This window comes from Pteropus vampyrus, unplaced genomic scaffold (assembly GCF_000151845.1).
Source record: "Pteropus vampyrus isolate Shadow unplaced genomic scaffold, Pvam_2.0 Scaffold391, whole genome shotgun sequence".
NCBI lineage: Eukaryota > Metazoa > Chordata > Mammalia > Chiroptera > Pteropodidae > Pteropus > Pteropus vampyrus.
Genome location: NW_011889172.1, coordinates 352,226 through 368,413, shown reverse-complemented (window position 1 = coordinate 368,413; position 16,188 = coordinate 352,226). Strand labels below are relative to the sequence as shown.

Here is a 16,188-nt window from a genome sequence, read left to right as displayed (position 1 = left end):
CTCAATTCTGTTCCATTGGTCTGTGTATCTATTTTTCTGCCAGTACTATATTGTTTTGATTACTGTAGCTTTGTAGTATAATCTTAAGTAAGGCAGTGTGATACCTCTGGCTTTGTTCTTTTTTCTTAGGATTGCTGTGGCTATTTGGGTCTTTTGTGGTTCCATACAAATTTGATGATTTTTTTTGGTTCTATTTCTTTTAAAAATGCCATTGGGATTTTGATGGAGAGTACATTAAATCTGTATATTGCTTTGAGTAACGTAGTTATTTTAACTATGTTGATTCTTCTAATCCATGCATATGGAATATTTTTCCATTTCTTTGTGACTTCTTCAATTTCTTTAAATAGTATCTTCTACTATTTCTTTAAATAGTAATTTTCAGTGTATATAGGTCCTTTGCATCCTTTGTTAAGTTTATTCCTAGGTATTTGTTCTTTTTGTTGTGGGTGCAAATGAAATTATTTGCTTCATTTCTTTCTTTGATATTTTATTGCTAGCATATAGGAAGGTAATGGATTTTTGTACATTGATTTTGTATTCTGCAACTTTACTTGTTTATTGTTTCTAATAGTTTTTTTTTGGTGGAATTGTTGGGGTTTTCTACATATAGAATCATGTCATCTGCAAAAAGTGACAAATTTACTTCATTCCTAATTTGAATGCCTTTTATTTCTTTTTCCTGCCTAATTGCTCTGGCTAGGACTTCCAGTACTACCTTGAATGACAGTGGTGAGAGTGGGCATTCTTGTTCCTGATATCAGAGGGAAAGCTTTCACTTTTTCACCATTGAGTATGACATTAGCTGAGGGTTTGTCATGTATGGCCTTCGTTATGCTGAGGTACTTTCCTTCTATACCCACTTTATTGAATGCTTTAATCATAAATAGATGTATTTTGTCAAACGTTTTTTCTGCATCTTTTGATATAATATGATTTTTATCCTTTATTTTGTTAATGTGGTGCATCACATTGATCAATTTGTGTATGTTGAACCATCCTTGCACCCCTGGAATGAACCCCGCTTGATTGTGATGTATCATCCTTTTGATATATTATCTTTTAATATACCATTGTATTCGATTTGCTAATATTTTGTTTAGGATTTCTACATTTATATTCATCAGAGACATTGGTCCGTATTTTCTTTTGTGTGTGTTATCCTTTCCAGATTTTGGTGTCAGGGTAATGTTGGCCTCAAAAATGAGTTAGGAAGTATTGCCTCTTCTTCAATTTTTTGGAAGCATTTGAGAAGGACAGGTGTTAAATCATCTTTGAATGTTTGGAAGATTTCACCAGTGAAGCCATCTGGTCCTGGACTTTTATTTTTGGGGGAGGTTTTTGATGACTGTTTTGATTTTCATACTGTTGATCAGTCTATTTAGATTTTCTAATTCTTCATGATTCAATCTAGGAAGGTTATATACTTCTAAGAACTTTTCCTTATCTTCTAGGTCATGGACTTCGGTGGCGTATAGTCTTTCATAGTATTCCTGTGTGGTCCTTTGTATCTCTGTGGTGTCCATTGCAACTTCTCTTTCATTTCTGATTTTTATTTGAGTCTGCATTTGCAAATTTTTGCACAAGGCAGGCCTCTTTCACACTTCCTCCAGTTGTGGACCTGGACTCCAGAGAAGGAAGTCATTTGAATTCAGAGACCTGTGTCTCTTCCTGACTTTCCCAAGAAAGTCTATTTCATTGATTATTGGTCCACATTGGCGCTGTGACGTCAGAGACTAAGATATGCTGGAATGTAAGTACTGGCCTTCACTGGGACTCAGGAGATGCTGGGTCTCCTGCCAGGGTTTGGGTGGCTTCAGAGGGTGAGAGGTTGTGCTGTGCAGCTAGCCTGGATAATCTCTCAGGACAAGATGGGTTAACTGCATTGGGAGGAAATGAATGAATGAATGAGTGAGTGAATGAATGAATGGATAGACTCAAAGTTGTCCCCCATCCTAGCCCCTCCCCTGGCCATAGTCTCTCACAGGCAAAGCCCCAGCTGCTCAGGCTGAGAGGGGACCTAGTTCTCCCTCTTGGCATGAGTGAGCCGATGTCTTCTTTAAGGCCTGTCAAGCTTGTCAATCAGGAAGGATTTGCCCAATACCTCGAAGTTTGTCAGGGCAGCCTGCTATTATCTTAAGCCCTCCAAAGGGACATGGCCCCCGTCACAGCTCAGACGTGTCAGACAAGTGTGTCCCTAATCATTCCTCATGGCCCTCCTGCCACTCCAGCAGTCAGAGAGAAGCTACAGCTGCCTCTGAGTCTGCCAGGCTCCTGTCTGCAGCCTGATCTCAGACCTCCCCTCCCTGGGAGAGATGGAAGCCAGTTTGGCAGAAGGGGAAAAGCATGGTGGATCTGTGAAGGTGTTTGCTCTTTGACCAGCATATGGTCATTCAACAAGCATGCATTGTCCCGGGTCTGGGAGATTCAGTGATGAGCAAAACAGACAAACTCCCCACCCTCACGCTATCTCCTGTCCAGGGGCCAAGGCAGGCCACACTCAGTAGTCACAGCCATGAGGTTCTAACGGCCATTGTGACCAGGGCTTGAAGGAGGACTGGAGAGGTACAGCATGGTGGTGCAAGCTGTGAGCCAGATGGCCTGTGTTTGAATCCCAGGTCCACCATTTACAGGCTGTGACACTCTGACCAAGAGATGTGAGCCTTCTCTTGCCCAGTTTCTTCACCTCTCAAAGGCAGATATTGACAGTGCCTGCCTCCTAGCATTGTGGTGAGAATCAAATCAGTTAAAACATGCAAAGCGCTTAGAACAATGCTTAAGATATAGTAAGAAATAGTAGTATTAGGGAGAAAAAGGACAGGATGCCTTGAGAGGTGAGTAACATGGGACAGATACAGCAGAGGATGCTTTTGGAAGCAACATTTATGCTTGAGCCCCAGGGATGGGAAAGAGTGAGCCCGGCCAGGAGATGGGGTAAGTGTTGATGGCAGAGGGTCCAACTGGTGCAAAGGCCTGGAAGTGGAAAAAAAAAAGGTTGTTCTAGGAAGGATAGGACGACTAGAAGATGGGCCGGAGAGAATGTGGCAGTGTGAGCTTCCTTGATTGCTGGTTCATATGAAACAGGACTCACCTCTACCACATTACGTCAAGGAGATGCTCAAGAACAGGAAGCCGCTGAGCCACTTGTAGACCAGGATGCAGCAAGCGTCTCTGCCCATCTTCTGTGGGGTTCAACTCTCACTCACTCCTGTCTGTCACTGGACTTTCTGTGGTTCCTCATCATTCTGCAGCCTCAGCCTCAACTCCACAGGACTTTCGTCCATTCTCCCAGATTGTCTCAATCCAGTGACTGCAAGCTCAAACCATTTTGACTACATGAAGTTATGAATTGGCTTTAGAGTGTCGTGGAGGTTACAATAATAACAGCAAACACTTCTGTAGTGTTTACTACAGGCTGATGAGTGTTCTGATTGCTCGTACATATAGTATTAACACATTCAAGTTTCCCAGCAACCCTGGGAGGTAGGCACAGTTATCATGTCCATTTTACAAATGAGAAAATGGCAGCACAGAGAAGTTAACTGACTTGCTCAGGTCACACAGCAAGTGAGTGGCTGAGCCAGGACATAAACTCAGCAGCCTGACCCCAGGACATGGTTCTTAACCATCTGGCTCTCCTTTACCATCCGAGTGGGAATAAGAGACATCTAGAAAAATGAGTCGTTTCTATCGTAAGGATGTTGTCTGGAAAGATGCTGGTGACATCACACAGACTCCTTTCTTGGAGGACTGTGGGAGAGATCCTTGCCTGTTCTTGGTACCAAAAATACTTAAGCTTTCTCCTGAGCATCTGGCATACTTTGTTTCAGGACACTGGGAACTATATAAATGACCAGCTTTCCCTTTTCAAGTTGGCTGCGAAAGAGCTTGGAGCCAAATTGATGGCCCAACCATATGCTGGTGGTTCAGGTTCTTAAGGGATGAGTTTTTCTTAGCCTTATTTCTGGTTCTATATCCCCACTTTTCTCTTTCTTCCTTTTCTCCTTTGCAAAAAAAAAAATTTTTTTTAAAGGATCGAAAAAAATCTTTGCAGGACCAATATGCATTCATTGTAGAAAATTTGGAAAATAAGATACATTTGAAGATGGCAGTAAATCCCCACTAATCCCCAGTTTTAATGGCTGCATAGTATTCCTTCCTGTGGGTGCACCTCGAGTTTTGAAATCAATCAGACAACGTGAGGAAAAAGTCCAGTTGTCCAATTTTAAATAGTGTTTTAACAAGCATCCTTGTAGCAGTTGTGCGCTTGTCCACATTTCTCTGGGCTAAATTCTTCTGCTCAGATATGTTGGGTTAAATGCAAATGCAGAAACCTTAGAGCTTGGGCTCTGGATTGGCAGACTGCCCTCCAGAAACATCTAAATCTGATTCTCCTATTTAATTGGAGCTATCGTGTGGTATTTTACATATCCTTGTAAACCACTTGGAGTCCTCTCTGGAACAAGGCAGGGTACAAATAAATACATAAACCCCAAGCCACTTCTGCTTCCTGATTAAATTGTCCAGCCTCAAACGCAATAGTATCTTTGTCTTATTAAGAGGCAGCCGCTTGCTCTGTTCCTGTTGGCTAATCCCCGAAAGCCAGTGCTGGCTGGCTGACTGCCCCCCAGGATCCTGGAGCAAGCCCTCAGCCCCCGGAAGAACCAGGAATTGTTTTTAGTCCAAGAAGTAGGTGGTGGAGTTGTATACTGAGATGATGACCCCAGGTGTGGCAGCGAGAAAACCTTCCTGCATTTCTCATACTCAGTCCTGGATCTGTCACGGAGACATTGGCATAATTGGGGCATCAGCCTCGGCAAAAGCATTTGAAAAATCCCTGCCAGAAAGACAATTTGAGGAGCTGCCACCGAGTGCACAGCTTACCCTCGTAGAGCCCATTAGCAGAAATATTAAACTCGGAACCAGCAGCTGAGCCAAGAGAGCATCTGGCTCCTGCGCATTTGCCACATCCAAGGTGAGACAGGCCATCTGAGGTGTCTGTATCTGGATTGCTCCTGGGCTCTGACACCTGCTGTTACAGCAATCCCCTTAGTTTAGGCCATTCTCTGGCCCCATCTCAAGCTCTCCAAGAGCTCACGACTTCGGCTCCAAGCTAAATGCAGTCTGGGAGAGCAAGCATTCGGGTTCTCAAACATTGAGCCTTCTAGGACATTCCAGTATTCCGTGGGACATGAACTTGCCTGTGTATTTGATCTTGAACCTGACGATGGGCAAACTTCAGGATCTCTGCCGTGCTGAGAGTTGGCAGCCAAACCCCAGGCATTTAATTACACTGCTGCAGAGAGCACTCTAGCAAGGTGCGTCCAACGCAGACAATTATTTTAGGAAAGCCATGGAGGCCGCCTCTCCTCACCACTTAAATCTTGCTTCTCGTTTGCAATTCAATATTTCAATTGTTGAGAGAAAGTGGATTGTTTGCTTCAAAGGACAGGCTAGGAAATGTAGGAAGGAGATGTTAATTATGTTGAACTGAGCTGCTTTGTCTCTACACAAATGAGAATTTTCAGGGGATTCTGTCCAAATTGCTTGGGGATCTGAGCCAGGGGAACATACCTGGGGATTCTTGGACTCACAGTCATCGTTTTTGTTTTGTTTTAAGAACTGAATTTGTCGTGAAAGGAGGCAGAACTGGTTCTGTGTTCTCCCAGAACCAAGGGGAATGCTTTCTTGGGTCACCTCGCCTGTCTTGGGTCAGGTTCCCTCAGAAGCAGAGGTGGAGGAGAGGAGTTGAGTACAGGTACTTATCTGGGAGGTGATCCCAGAAGGAACCAGAGGAAAATGAGATAGGAAGCAAAGGAAATCCATGCAGGGCGAGGTAATGAGCAGTGAGCGTGCCACTGTGGGCGCCTGGAGCACAGGTCCCAGTGGGCTCCCCTGGGAAACTGCATGCAACGCGCACCTTGGAGTTCTCCCACTGGAGATGAAGGCTGACATTCAAATTCACTAACTGCTGGGACGCATGGATAGGGGCTACAGGTGGGGTGCAGGGCCTTTTGCCGCTGGAGGAAACCCTTGGTCGGGGGTGGGGGGTGGCGAGTGGTCCTGAGCGCTTCCACTTCCACGGTGAGACGGGGGAGGTGTGAGTGTTGGCCCCTCTTGAATCACATCTGCAGGCAAGGAAGGCTAGGCAAGTGAGCGACTTCATCCCTCCACAAGGGAGACCTACATCTCCCCATAAAGAGGGGGTCTCCCCAACTTCAGAAGGGTGTACATAAGGTGCAAAGAATGACTAATTATAATAGTTTCAGATGGTGTTTATGAATGGTTTATTTTTCTTATAAATTAATGAGTCAAGCTCATCTGTAAAATTATATCATTCTCACACTCCAATAAGCTTTTTTTTTTTTTTTTAAAAAAAACACTTTATTGAGCAAGAGAGAAAAAGGTGGACTTAGAATAGCTGTCGACTCCAGGACTGTGTGTAACTCACAGCTTATCTCTGCTGCAGCTCCTGGGAATAGCCTCTGCTGGGCAGCCAGTTAACGACTTGCAAATGATCAATTATTATGGGGCTGTTTCTCTGGAAAACACTTGGGGTTTTATCAGAATTTCTTCCAGTGCCTGTAGGAGTGCATCCTGGATAGGACCAGAATCTTTCACTGCTCACCTAAACGGTCGCCACCCATCATCATCTGTCTGGATATGTCGGCAGTCATCTCTTCCCCGGTCTCCTGCCCTCGTCTCCCCCGGTCTCCTCCCCCCCGCAGCAGCCAGGGGGTGCCTGTGAACGCTTGAGTCAGGTCATGTTCATCCTCTGTTCAGAACCCTCCTGTGGTTCCCACCTCGCTCAGAGCCAACACCAAATCCTCCCCACCACGTACAGGCCCTGAACGCGCTGCACTGCCCTCTCCCTGCCCTCATCTCCCTCCTACGCGCTCCCGCCATCACCCTCTTGCTCACTCTGCTCCAGCTACACCGGTCTCCATGTTGCCCAAACACGCCAGGCATGACCCTGCCTCAGGGCCTTTGCACCTCTGTTCTCTCTGCCCCGAACACCTTCCCCAGGTATCCACGGGCTTCTCCCTCACCTCCTTTAGCTCTTGACTCTTGTAAATGCATCTTCTCATGGAGGCTTTGCCAAGCCATCCTAAAATTGCAACCCCTCACCACCTCAACTCCAGTGTCTCCCACTGTTCCTTCCATCCTTACTTCTCTCTATGGCACTCATCACCCTTTAAAGACTTGATGTTTACTTATTGGTTTATTTCTGTCTCTCTAATGTAAGCACCTAGACGAGCTTTTTTGTTTGTGTGTTTTGTTTGCTGCTGTGTTTTCAATATCCAGAATAGAGCTTGACACACAGTAGGAGCTTAACAAATACATGTTAAACAAATGAGACCATCATGCCCCGATACAAACAAAAAGATTGGGACTTGTGACTAACTCCAGTATGTTCTGGGAAGCTCAAGGGGGCCTGAGAGGGCGGGGGTGGGGGGCAGCATGTTCCATCAGTGGCAGTCAGTGCTTTTTGAACAATGCAGAAACTTATTGGACCACAGAGGACCCTTTGTCCAGCACGCCTGGTAAGATTGCCAGCATTCCAGGGAGCATGGTTTGGGGAACACAGCCATGATTGATCCTGGACTTACTTGAATGATATAAACTGACTTGAAGATTAATTTAAGAGGAGGAATCTGAAGGGAATGCCTTTTATTCAAGGGCCTGGAAGTCTCTTTGAGGATTGTCACCCTTTGGGCTGGGCTTCTCAGGAGCAGAGACAGAGGTGGTAGAGTTGTGCTTAGTGGCCCAAGGTATATCCGGAGCTTATGTGTCACTCTGAGTTGGGGAAGTAGAGAGGGAGGCCCAGGTTTGGGTGGCAGTATGAGCAGGGCTATTTTAATGGTGGCTGTGGAGGCAGCGTGTGTGAGCAACCTCATGGGAGAGAATAAATTCCTGTCCTGTGGAAGGACTCGAGCCTGAAACTCCTTACCATATTCCTCACTCCCTCGTACCTCAGTCTTGTCATCTGTGAAATGGAGTTCCAAGCATCAGGCACTCAACACGTGGTCTGGCGCATTCCAGGGGTCCAGCAAAGGGCATTTGTTGTTTTCCCGAGCTCCCTTTCTCCCCTAGCAGGAGTGGGAGAATCCCCCATTGGGTTCCTGCTCTCTGACCCCTGACCTCCTCACAGACCCTCTTCCAAAGCCCAGAGGAAGGATGGCAACTGTACACCTCGGCCCAGGCCCCCGACGGGAAATGCATCTGCACGGCCGTGATACCTGCACAGAGCACCTGCTCCCGAGACGGCAGGAGTCGGGAGCTGCGGCAGCTGATGGAGAAGGTAAGAACCTTCCAGATTCCTTGGGGAAAATGGAGAAATCTTCCAGTCCCCGCCCTGCCCTCTGCCCTCATCCAGGTAAGCCAGGGCCACAGCCATGCAGGTTAATCATCGCTGGCAGATAATTTGCCTTCCCTCCAGGTGGATATGTTAGCTAATATCTGTTCAATGCTTCTTTGGAGGAGAAGCTGAGCGCTGTGGGGGACCGGGAGGAAATAGGACCCCAGTGGCAGCATCTGTGTCTCCCGAATGTGAGCTCTGGCCCCACAGTGCATGTCCCACTCAGCCCTTTAGTTCACCACACTCATCTGCTAAGAAAGGGTTTTGTGTCCCTTGGGGAGGGGTCTAATCCTCTACCCCAAGAGGCTCATATAAAGATCCCTTCCTTTTCTGATTGTAGTCAATAGAAAATGGTCCCTATTCAACACATCTCCAAGGATGACTCAGTGCCCTTTATAAACTGATGGCTATTTCTTGCCACTGTCCAGCTGACTGCTCATTGGACAGCTTTGCTGTTGGTGTTGAAAGGGACCAGCGACCTCCCTCCATCCTCTTATAAGGGAGGAGGCTGAGGCTTGGCAGAGGACAGAAGAGACCCCTCTCAGCACAAGAGTCTCCCAGTCATTAACTTCCCAGGATTCTGCTCTACCCACACCCCCAGGACTGCTTTCCTCAATAGTTTGGGACACCCATATGATGTCCCCTGATTGTTGACAAGGGTTATAAAATGTTGAGTGGTGGCCAGGGTAGGTATCGGGCTGTTAGGTTTCTGAGAATGTCCAAGTGTCATGTGGAGAAGGTGTATTTCAACAAGCATCCAGTGTTGTCTTTGAGTTCCCCTTAGCCAGGTGGGGCTTACCTTGGCTAGGTGCAGCTCACATTACCCAGGTGGAGGTGGGAGATAGAGGGCCCTCAGTCTGGGGTAGGAGAGGCCAGGGTGAGGGAATTTCAGTTTCCTCATTTAGCTCAAGAGTATCTATTAAGCATCTGCTTAGGACCAATGCTATACACCGGGTCTGCCTCTGTGGATCCCACCTGAAGGAAGCAGATGAACAGGACCAGTCCAGATGACAGTCATAGCTGGAGAGATAATAACAGGCTATGGGGAAAGTGGGTGAGTGGCTAGTTGAGACAGGGTGGTCAGGGAAGGCTGCTCTGAGGAGGTGATGCTGGAGTTGAGATCCGAAGACTGAGAAGGAGCCAGCTGTGGGAAGACGAGAGGAAGAGCACTCCAGATAGAGGAAGGAGCAGGTGCAAAGACACTCAGGAGGGGAAGAGCCTAGAGTCTGTGAGGGCAAAGGGGGCTGGTGGCAGGCGGGGTGGTAGGACCAGCACGCAGGGTCTACAGGGGAAGGCGGTGATCCAACCTTTCTTTTGAAAAGCTCCCTTTGGCTTCTGTGTGGAGAACTGACTGTTAGGGCCTAGGGTGGGAAGAGGTGGCCATTCCAGGCCGGGCCAATGGATGGATTGGGCATGCGACTGGGAGGCCTCTGGTAAGATTGGGAAGAGAAGATTGGTCGGGTATTTCCCAAGTCTTGTCTGAGGCATCTCTGGGACAGGGGTGGGGGCAGGAGTCTGGCTGTCTCTAACTCTCCCAGTTCCCAGGTCCAGAACGTCTCCCAGTCCATGGAGGTCCTTGAGTTGCGGACGTACCGTGACCTCCAGTATGTGCGCAGCATGGAGACCCTCATGCGGAGCCTGGACGCGCGGCTCCGGGGGGCCGATGGGTCCCTCTCAGCCAAGAGCTTCCAGGTGGGTCCCTCTGGGTTCAGGTTGGCGATCAAGGAAAGAATTGGGAATGGAGCCCATTAGTTCCCAGAGTGGGATCACGTCTGGGAAGACAGGGTTGGCTGGGATCTGGGGTATAGTGTGGGCCTAATGTTAAGGGCTAGGTGTGTATCAAAGATAAAGGGTAAGGTTCTGGGTCACAGGTTATGGTATGTCTGGGTCAAAGGTCAGGAGTAGGGATCAGCTACAGTTCCATCTTGGTGGGCAGGAGTTGAAGGACAGGATGACAGAGCTGTTGCCCCTGAGCTCAGTGCTGGAGCAGTACAAGGCGGACACACGGACTATCGTGCGCCTGCGGGAGGAGGTGAGGAATCTGTCCGGCAGCCTCGCAGCCATCCAGGAGGAGATGGGCGCCTATGGATACGAGGACTTGCAGCAGCGGGTGATGGCTCTGGAGGCCCGGCTCCATGCCTGCGCCCAGAAGCTGGGTATGCCTTGACCCTTGACCTTGACCCCTGACTTCCATGCCCTTGATCCTAATACCACCTGTGTGTGCAGAAGCTAGACATGATTTTGATCTTTAACTTCTATCATTGGTGAATATCTTCTCCCATTCAATATGCTGTCTTATTTTTTTGTTGATGGTTTCTTTTGCTGTGCAAAAACTTTTTAGATGACCTCTAACTTCTCAACTTCTATCCTTGACCTCCCTAACCAAGGCCAAAAATAGATCCCAAAATTAGTAATGGCCCTGACCCTTGACTTCCAGCTCCTCACCCCCAACTTAACTCCATCTTGAAACCAGATCTCTGGATCCTCTCTCACCCCTGATCCCAGCTCTTCCCAGTCCCACCTCATCCTTGCCCTGCCTCCCTGGGGCTCTTCCCACCCCCAGACCCTCATCTCCTCTGTTTCTGCCTCCCAGGCTGTGGGAAGCTGACTGGGGTCAGTAACCCCATCACCGTTCGGGCCATGGGGTCCCGTTTTGGCTCCTGGATGACTGACACGATGGCCCCCAGTGCGGACAGCCGGGTAAGTGACTGTGCCCATCCCAGGAGTCAGAGCCTGGGAGGGACATAACCTGTGGCTGCCCATAGGTGCCCAATGATTCTCTTATAACCCAAAGTCTTGGGGTCTCCAGGCCCTTGGACCTCCCCTTGACCATCTAGTGACCACAAAGTGACCAAGGACTTTCCAGCCCTATGAATCCCTGTCTGTTGACTTCTGATGACCAAATAGACTAATGGTTACTAGTACTACTGAGCAGCTCCCAGTGACCACTGACCTCTAAGTTACTGCCTGGTTAACCAGTGCCTTCACAAGGACTAGAGGCCCCTCCCCCCAGCACCGCTCAGTAACCTTCGGACTTCCAGTAGCTTCTATGTTCACAATTGCCCTTCACCTCCGACCCACAGGAACCACCCATTAACTGCTGCAGTGACTATTCCAGTGACCCGATATCCTCGCCATGATCACTGGCCTCCCAGGGATTACGGTGGTTCAACCAGATGGTTAAGAGCTTAGGTGTGGGAATCAGACTTGGATTTGCATCTCATTTCCTCCAATTCTTGGCCGTCCAAGGTTCCTTAATGTCTCGGAGACTCAATTTTCTTACCTTCAAAAGGATCATGATAATGTCCACATTAAAGCTTTTAAGATGCTTAGCCCGATAACCAGCCCTAGTAAAGGTACTTGCAAATGCTAATAAACATGGTGAGATGAGTGATGATGGTGAAGGTGCAGATTACAGGCTCGGTCAACTTGTAGTTACAGGGGTTACCATGGGCAATGAACTCAGGTGACTTCTCATCACCCAATGGCTATCCAGTGACCACTAACCATCCAGTAGGCAATGACCAGTGAATCCCCGGGTCCAGTGGGTCTCCAGGAGTTGCAGTTTTCCCCAGTCCTTGGGACTCAAGCACCGTCTGCTTAGTGAGTGTTTTAAGACCAATGGCACTCCCTGACCAAGAGATCCCGTCCCTGGGACTATGGCTGGTCGTGGGTGTCGCTGGTCATCCCATGACTCACTAATGACCATTTAGTGACTGTTGATGTCTAATGACCATGGTTCATTCCTCAGTGGTTGCTGGAGCCTTTGGGTCACTGGCGATGGTCCCCCAGTGACCAGTGGCTCTCTCACAGGTCTGGTACATGGATGGCTATTACAAGGGCCGGCGTGTCCTGGAGTTCCGCACTCTGGGAGACTTCATCAAAGGTCAGAACTTTATCCAGCACCTGCTGCCCCAGCCGTGGGCGGGCACGGGCCACGTGGTGTACAATGGCTCCCTGTTCTACAACAAGTACCAGAGCAACGTGGTGGTCAAGTACCACTTCCGCTCGCGCTCCGTGCTGGTGCAGAGGAGCCTCCCGGGCGCCGGTTACAACAACACCTTCCCCTATTCTTGGGGCGGCTTCTCCGACATGGACTTCATGGTGGATGAGAACGGGCTCTGGGCCGTGTACACCACCAACCAGAACGCGGGCAACATCGTGGTCAGCCGGCTGGACCCGCACACCCTCGAGGTCACGCGGTCCTGGGACACCGGCTACCCCAAGCGGAGCGCGGGCGAGGCCTTCATGATCTGTGGCGTGCTCTACGTGACCAACTCCCACCTGGCCGGCGCCAAGGTCTACTTCGCTTACTTTACCAACACGTCCAGCTACGAGTACACGGACGTGCCCTTCCACAACCAGTACTCCCACATCTCCATGCTGGATTACAACCCCCGCGAGCGGGCCCTCTACACCTGGAACAACGGCCACCAGGTGCTCTACAATGTCACCCTCTTCCACGTCATCAGCACTGCCGGGGACCCCTAGGGGCTGCCCCACGCGGGCCAGCGGAGGCCCTTTCTACTCTGCCTGTGTCCCTTCGAGCTGATCTGTCTCTGTCGTGTTCCCTCTCTCCCCTCCTGTCCTTTTTTTTCTCGCCCTGCCTTTTGCCCAGCTTTCATTCTCTGCCTCTGGATTTCCATTAGTGCATTTTCTCAATGTTCTCCTCTCCTTTATTGATCTGATTTTGATACTCCAGTTCTTTGCTGTTTTGCCTTTTTATTGATGTCTCTGTCTTTTTATTGATCTGACTCTCCTCCAGCCCCTTCCCTGTCTCCGACTCTCTCTCTCTCTCTCTCTTTCTCTCTCTCTCTCTCTCCCCGCCCTCCTGCAAGGAGTCGAGTGCATGGATCTGTTTATTTTTATTTATACCTTTTCTTTCTGGGTTGCCGGAAATAAATGGGACCTTTGACATTTGATGCTTCAGCTGCTGTGTGTGTCTGGAAGAGGCAGTGGTAGAGGGTAAGTCTATGCCTGGAGACCCATCCCTGCTGGACCCCCTTGTCCCATGCAGCAGTCTTTGTGAACCCGGGAGGGTGGGGGTGCGGCATGGTGGGCAAGCCCTTTGGGAAGATAGGCAAAGCTGTTTTTATCGAAAACAATTTGTTTAAAAGCAATTTGAGCCAAACACCCAGGAACTCTATCACAACGATGAAAATGCCTCAAATGAATATTCTCTGTTTTTTTCACTCGCTGATCACTCTGGTTCATTGCTGAGTCGTTGGTCACGTAAAATGGGGTTTTAACAATTTGACTGCTTTTAAGAATTTGGGTATGAGCGGGTAGGACACAGAATTTTTCCTTTTCTGTTCTTGCTTTTTAATTTTAAAATCATTTTATATGAGTCACGCCTGTCTGAGCTCATAACACAAGGCTAGGAACAGCCTGAAGGTGCCCTGGGTGCCTTCAGATGAACATGCCTGCACCTGCAGCTCGTTTACCTGGAAGGGGCTTGGGCAGGCATGGCCCAACGTGGGGACCGCAGCTCCTGGAGGTGAACGACAGGCAAAAGTAGGGAGTATCTGAAACAGAGAAGGGTGCGAGGGAGTCGGAAAGAGATTGAAGTAAGCTGAGGCCAAATCTTCAGGAGCCTTTGGTGATGAGACTAAGGGAGAGGCTGGGGTGTCACAGAAGGGGAAGAATCAGATTCCTGGTGGCCTGAGTGAGATGGACTGCAGGGAGAGTAGGGAGCGTGGCCTCTGGGGCTGCCAGTGGGAACAAAGGTAGTGCTGCCAACCACGACACTCGGCCCCACTAAGTCCCCAGTGGAAACACTGTGGAAAGAGCCCACTGATCCAGACCCCACCCCCAACCCGCTGAGGCCACAGAGGCTCTGAAACCTACTCCTCTGGGAGGAACCCCCCCCACCCCCTGCCGAGCTCCCCACCTCTAATTAATGACCTCCCTGATTAAATCATCTCTGCTCAGTGCTGGCATCTCTGGGAACTTGGGACATGAAGGCTATATTGTGAAGGAAATAAATGAATAATAAATGTGACTGCCTTATGCACTCATTTAAAACTGAAATTTAAAGAAACCTTCAAGAAAAGCAATTAATTTCCACCTAAATTAACAAGTTTGACATAAAAAAAAATCGATTCCTGGATAAATACGTTGAGAGGCACTTTGCTCTGGAAAAAAGGCACAAGGCTCGGATGCTTAGAATGTCTGCACATCGCTCCTCAGACTGTATTTATTTGGAAGTGAATCTCCAAGGTGAGTGTGAGTGGTGGGGAGCAGGGCATTGGTCTTTGATACGGAATTATCTCAAAGAAAGTCGGGGCCTGAGGGCTGCTGAGTTCAATAATCTTTGTCCAAAATAGATACAGACTTGGAGACTCACACGAGAAAAGGACTAGGTGTGGCTATGTCTGTCACATCTTCATGCCAGTCATCAAACGAATGCCGCAGGTTCTTGGCATAACCTCTCTCTCTGTCTCTCTGTCTCTCTGTCTCTCTGTCTCTCTGTCTCTCTGTCTCTCTCTCTCTCTCTCTCTCTCTCTCTCTCTCTCTCTCTCTCTCTCTCTCTCTCTCTCTCTCACACACACACACACACACACACACACACACACACACACACACACACACCCAGAGGCAGTCCAGCATTCCTTATACTGGATATACTTATATACTATATATATATATATAATATGCTAAGTATACTACTTATATAGTTATACAGTTGACCCTTGAACATGGGTTTGAACTACATGGGTCCATCTATATGCGGATTTTGTTTTTAATACAGCAAATGTATTTTCCTTATGATTTTCTTAATAATTTTATCTAGCTTACTTTAGCATAAGAATACAGTATGTAACACATATAACATACATGTTAATCGAATGTTTTTTATCCATAAGGCTTCCAGTTAACAGTGGGCTGTTATTGTTTTGTGGAAGTCAAAAGTTATACATGGATTTTTGACTGCATTGGGGTGTCAGCACCCCTAACACTGGTGTTGTTCAAGGGTCAACCATATATCCAACCAAGGATGGGCAGGAATAATGCCCCCACCCCCTTGCCAGGCCAGGATCATCTGTCATCCGTGTTTTAGGCCACCCTCTGCCACCTGACTTTCCTTCTCATGACGTGTACCTGGCTACACCAGGGAGGCCCTGCACCCCGTCCTGTGGCAGTACCTGTGACAACCTGAGCTAAGGGCGCCCCACCTAGTCCTGCCCTGTGACCACAGAAGCCTGAGCTGGTGCACAGGAAAAAGGAGTGGACAGCAGCCCCCTGGGGCGGTCTGGCAGGGAGGGAAGACTATCCGCTGGTACCCCCTGGTACCCCCTGAAGGCCTGGGCACAGCGGGGAGTGTGGGGCAGGTGAGGGAAGCCACAGTTGCTGAACCATGAATCTGCCCAACTGAGTGGGCTCCAGGGGCACGTTTATCTAACAGCTGCATCTGCACAGCTACACAGAGGAAGGGGAGGGGTACATAGAAGCAGGAGTTCCCACCCGGACGGGGAATCCAGGGTCACACTGGTCACACTTAGGGACAACTCCGTACAGCTCCAAGCATGCTTGGACACCCTACCCCCGCGAAGTGGATGCGCAGAGTGATGGAGCGCTACAAAGACCATTTTTCTGCCGGCTCTGCGCAGGAAAATGCGCAGCTCTCAGGCGCCTGGGAGCCCGAGCACGCCTCCCCTGTGTTGAGAGCACACGGGCCCATTCTCTGGTGGCCCCTCTGCCTGGGAGCAGAACTCAGCAAGGCCCCCAGGCACTCATTTCTGATCCCTCCCAGAGGCTCCACTGGATTTGGAGTGGTACGACCGCTCCAATCCTGCAGCTGCTCAGGCGAACAGTAGGGCTCCTTGCTG

The 16,188-nt window shown here is 48.9% G+C and overlaps 1 protein-coding gene across 1 annotated transcript in view; it reads left to right on the top strand.

Annotated features, from left to right (window-relative positions):
* The window catches only part of OLFM2 (olfactomedin 2), a 45,017-nt gene extending 31,736 nt beyond the window's left edge, over positions 1-13,281 (top strand). The window contains exons 2-6 of the mRNA XM_011380239.1: positions 8,153-8,302; positions 9,905-10,051; positions 10,296-10,515; positions 10,953-11,059; positions 12,173-13,281. Of these exons, the coding sequence (XP_011378541.1) occupies positions 8,153-8,302; positions 9,905-10,051; positions 10,296-10,515; positions 10,953-11,059; positions 12,173-12,850 (1,302 nt within the window). The 3' untranslated portion in view covers positions 12,851-13,281. The remainder of the gene's footprint in view (positions 1-8,152; positions 8,303-9,904; positions 10,052-10,295; positions 10,516-10,952; positions 11,060-12,172) is intronic.
* Positions 13,282-16,188: the final 2,907 nt, after the last annotated feature.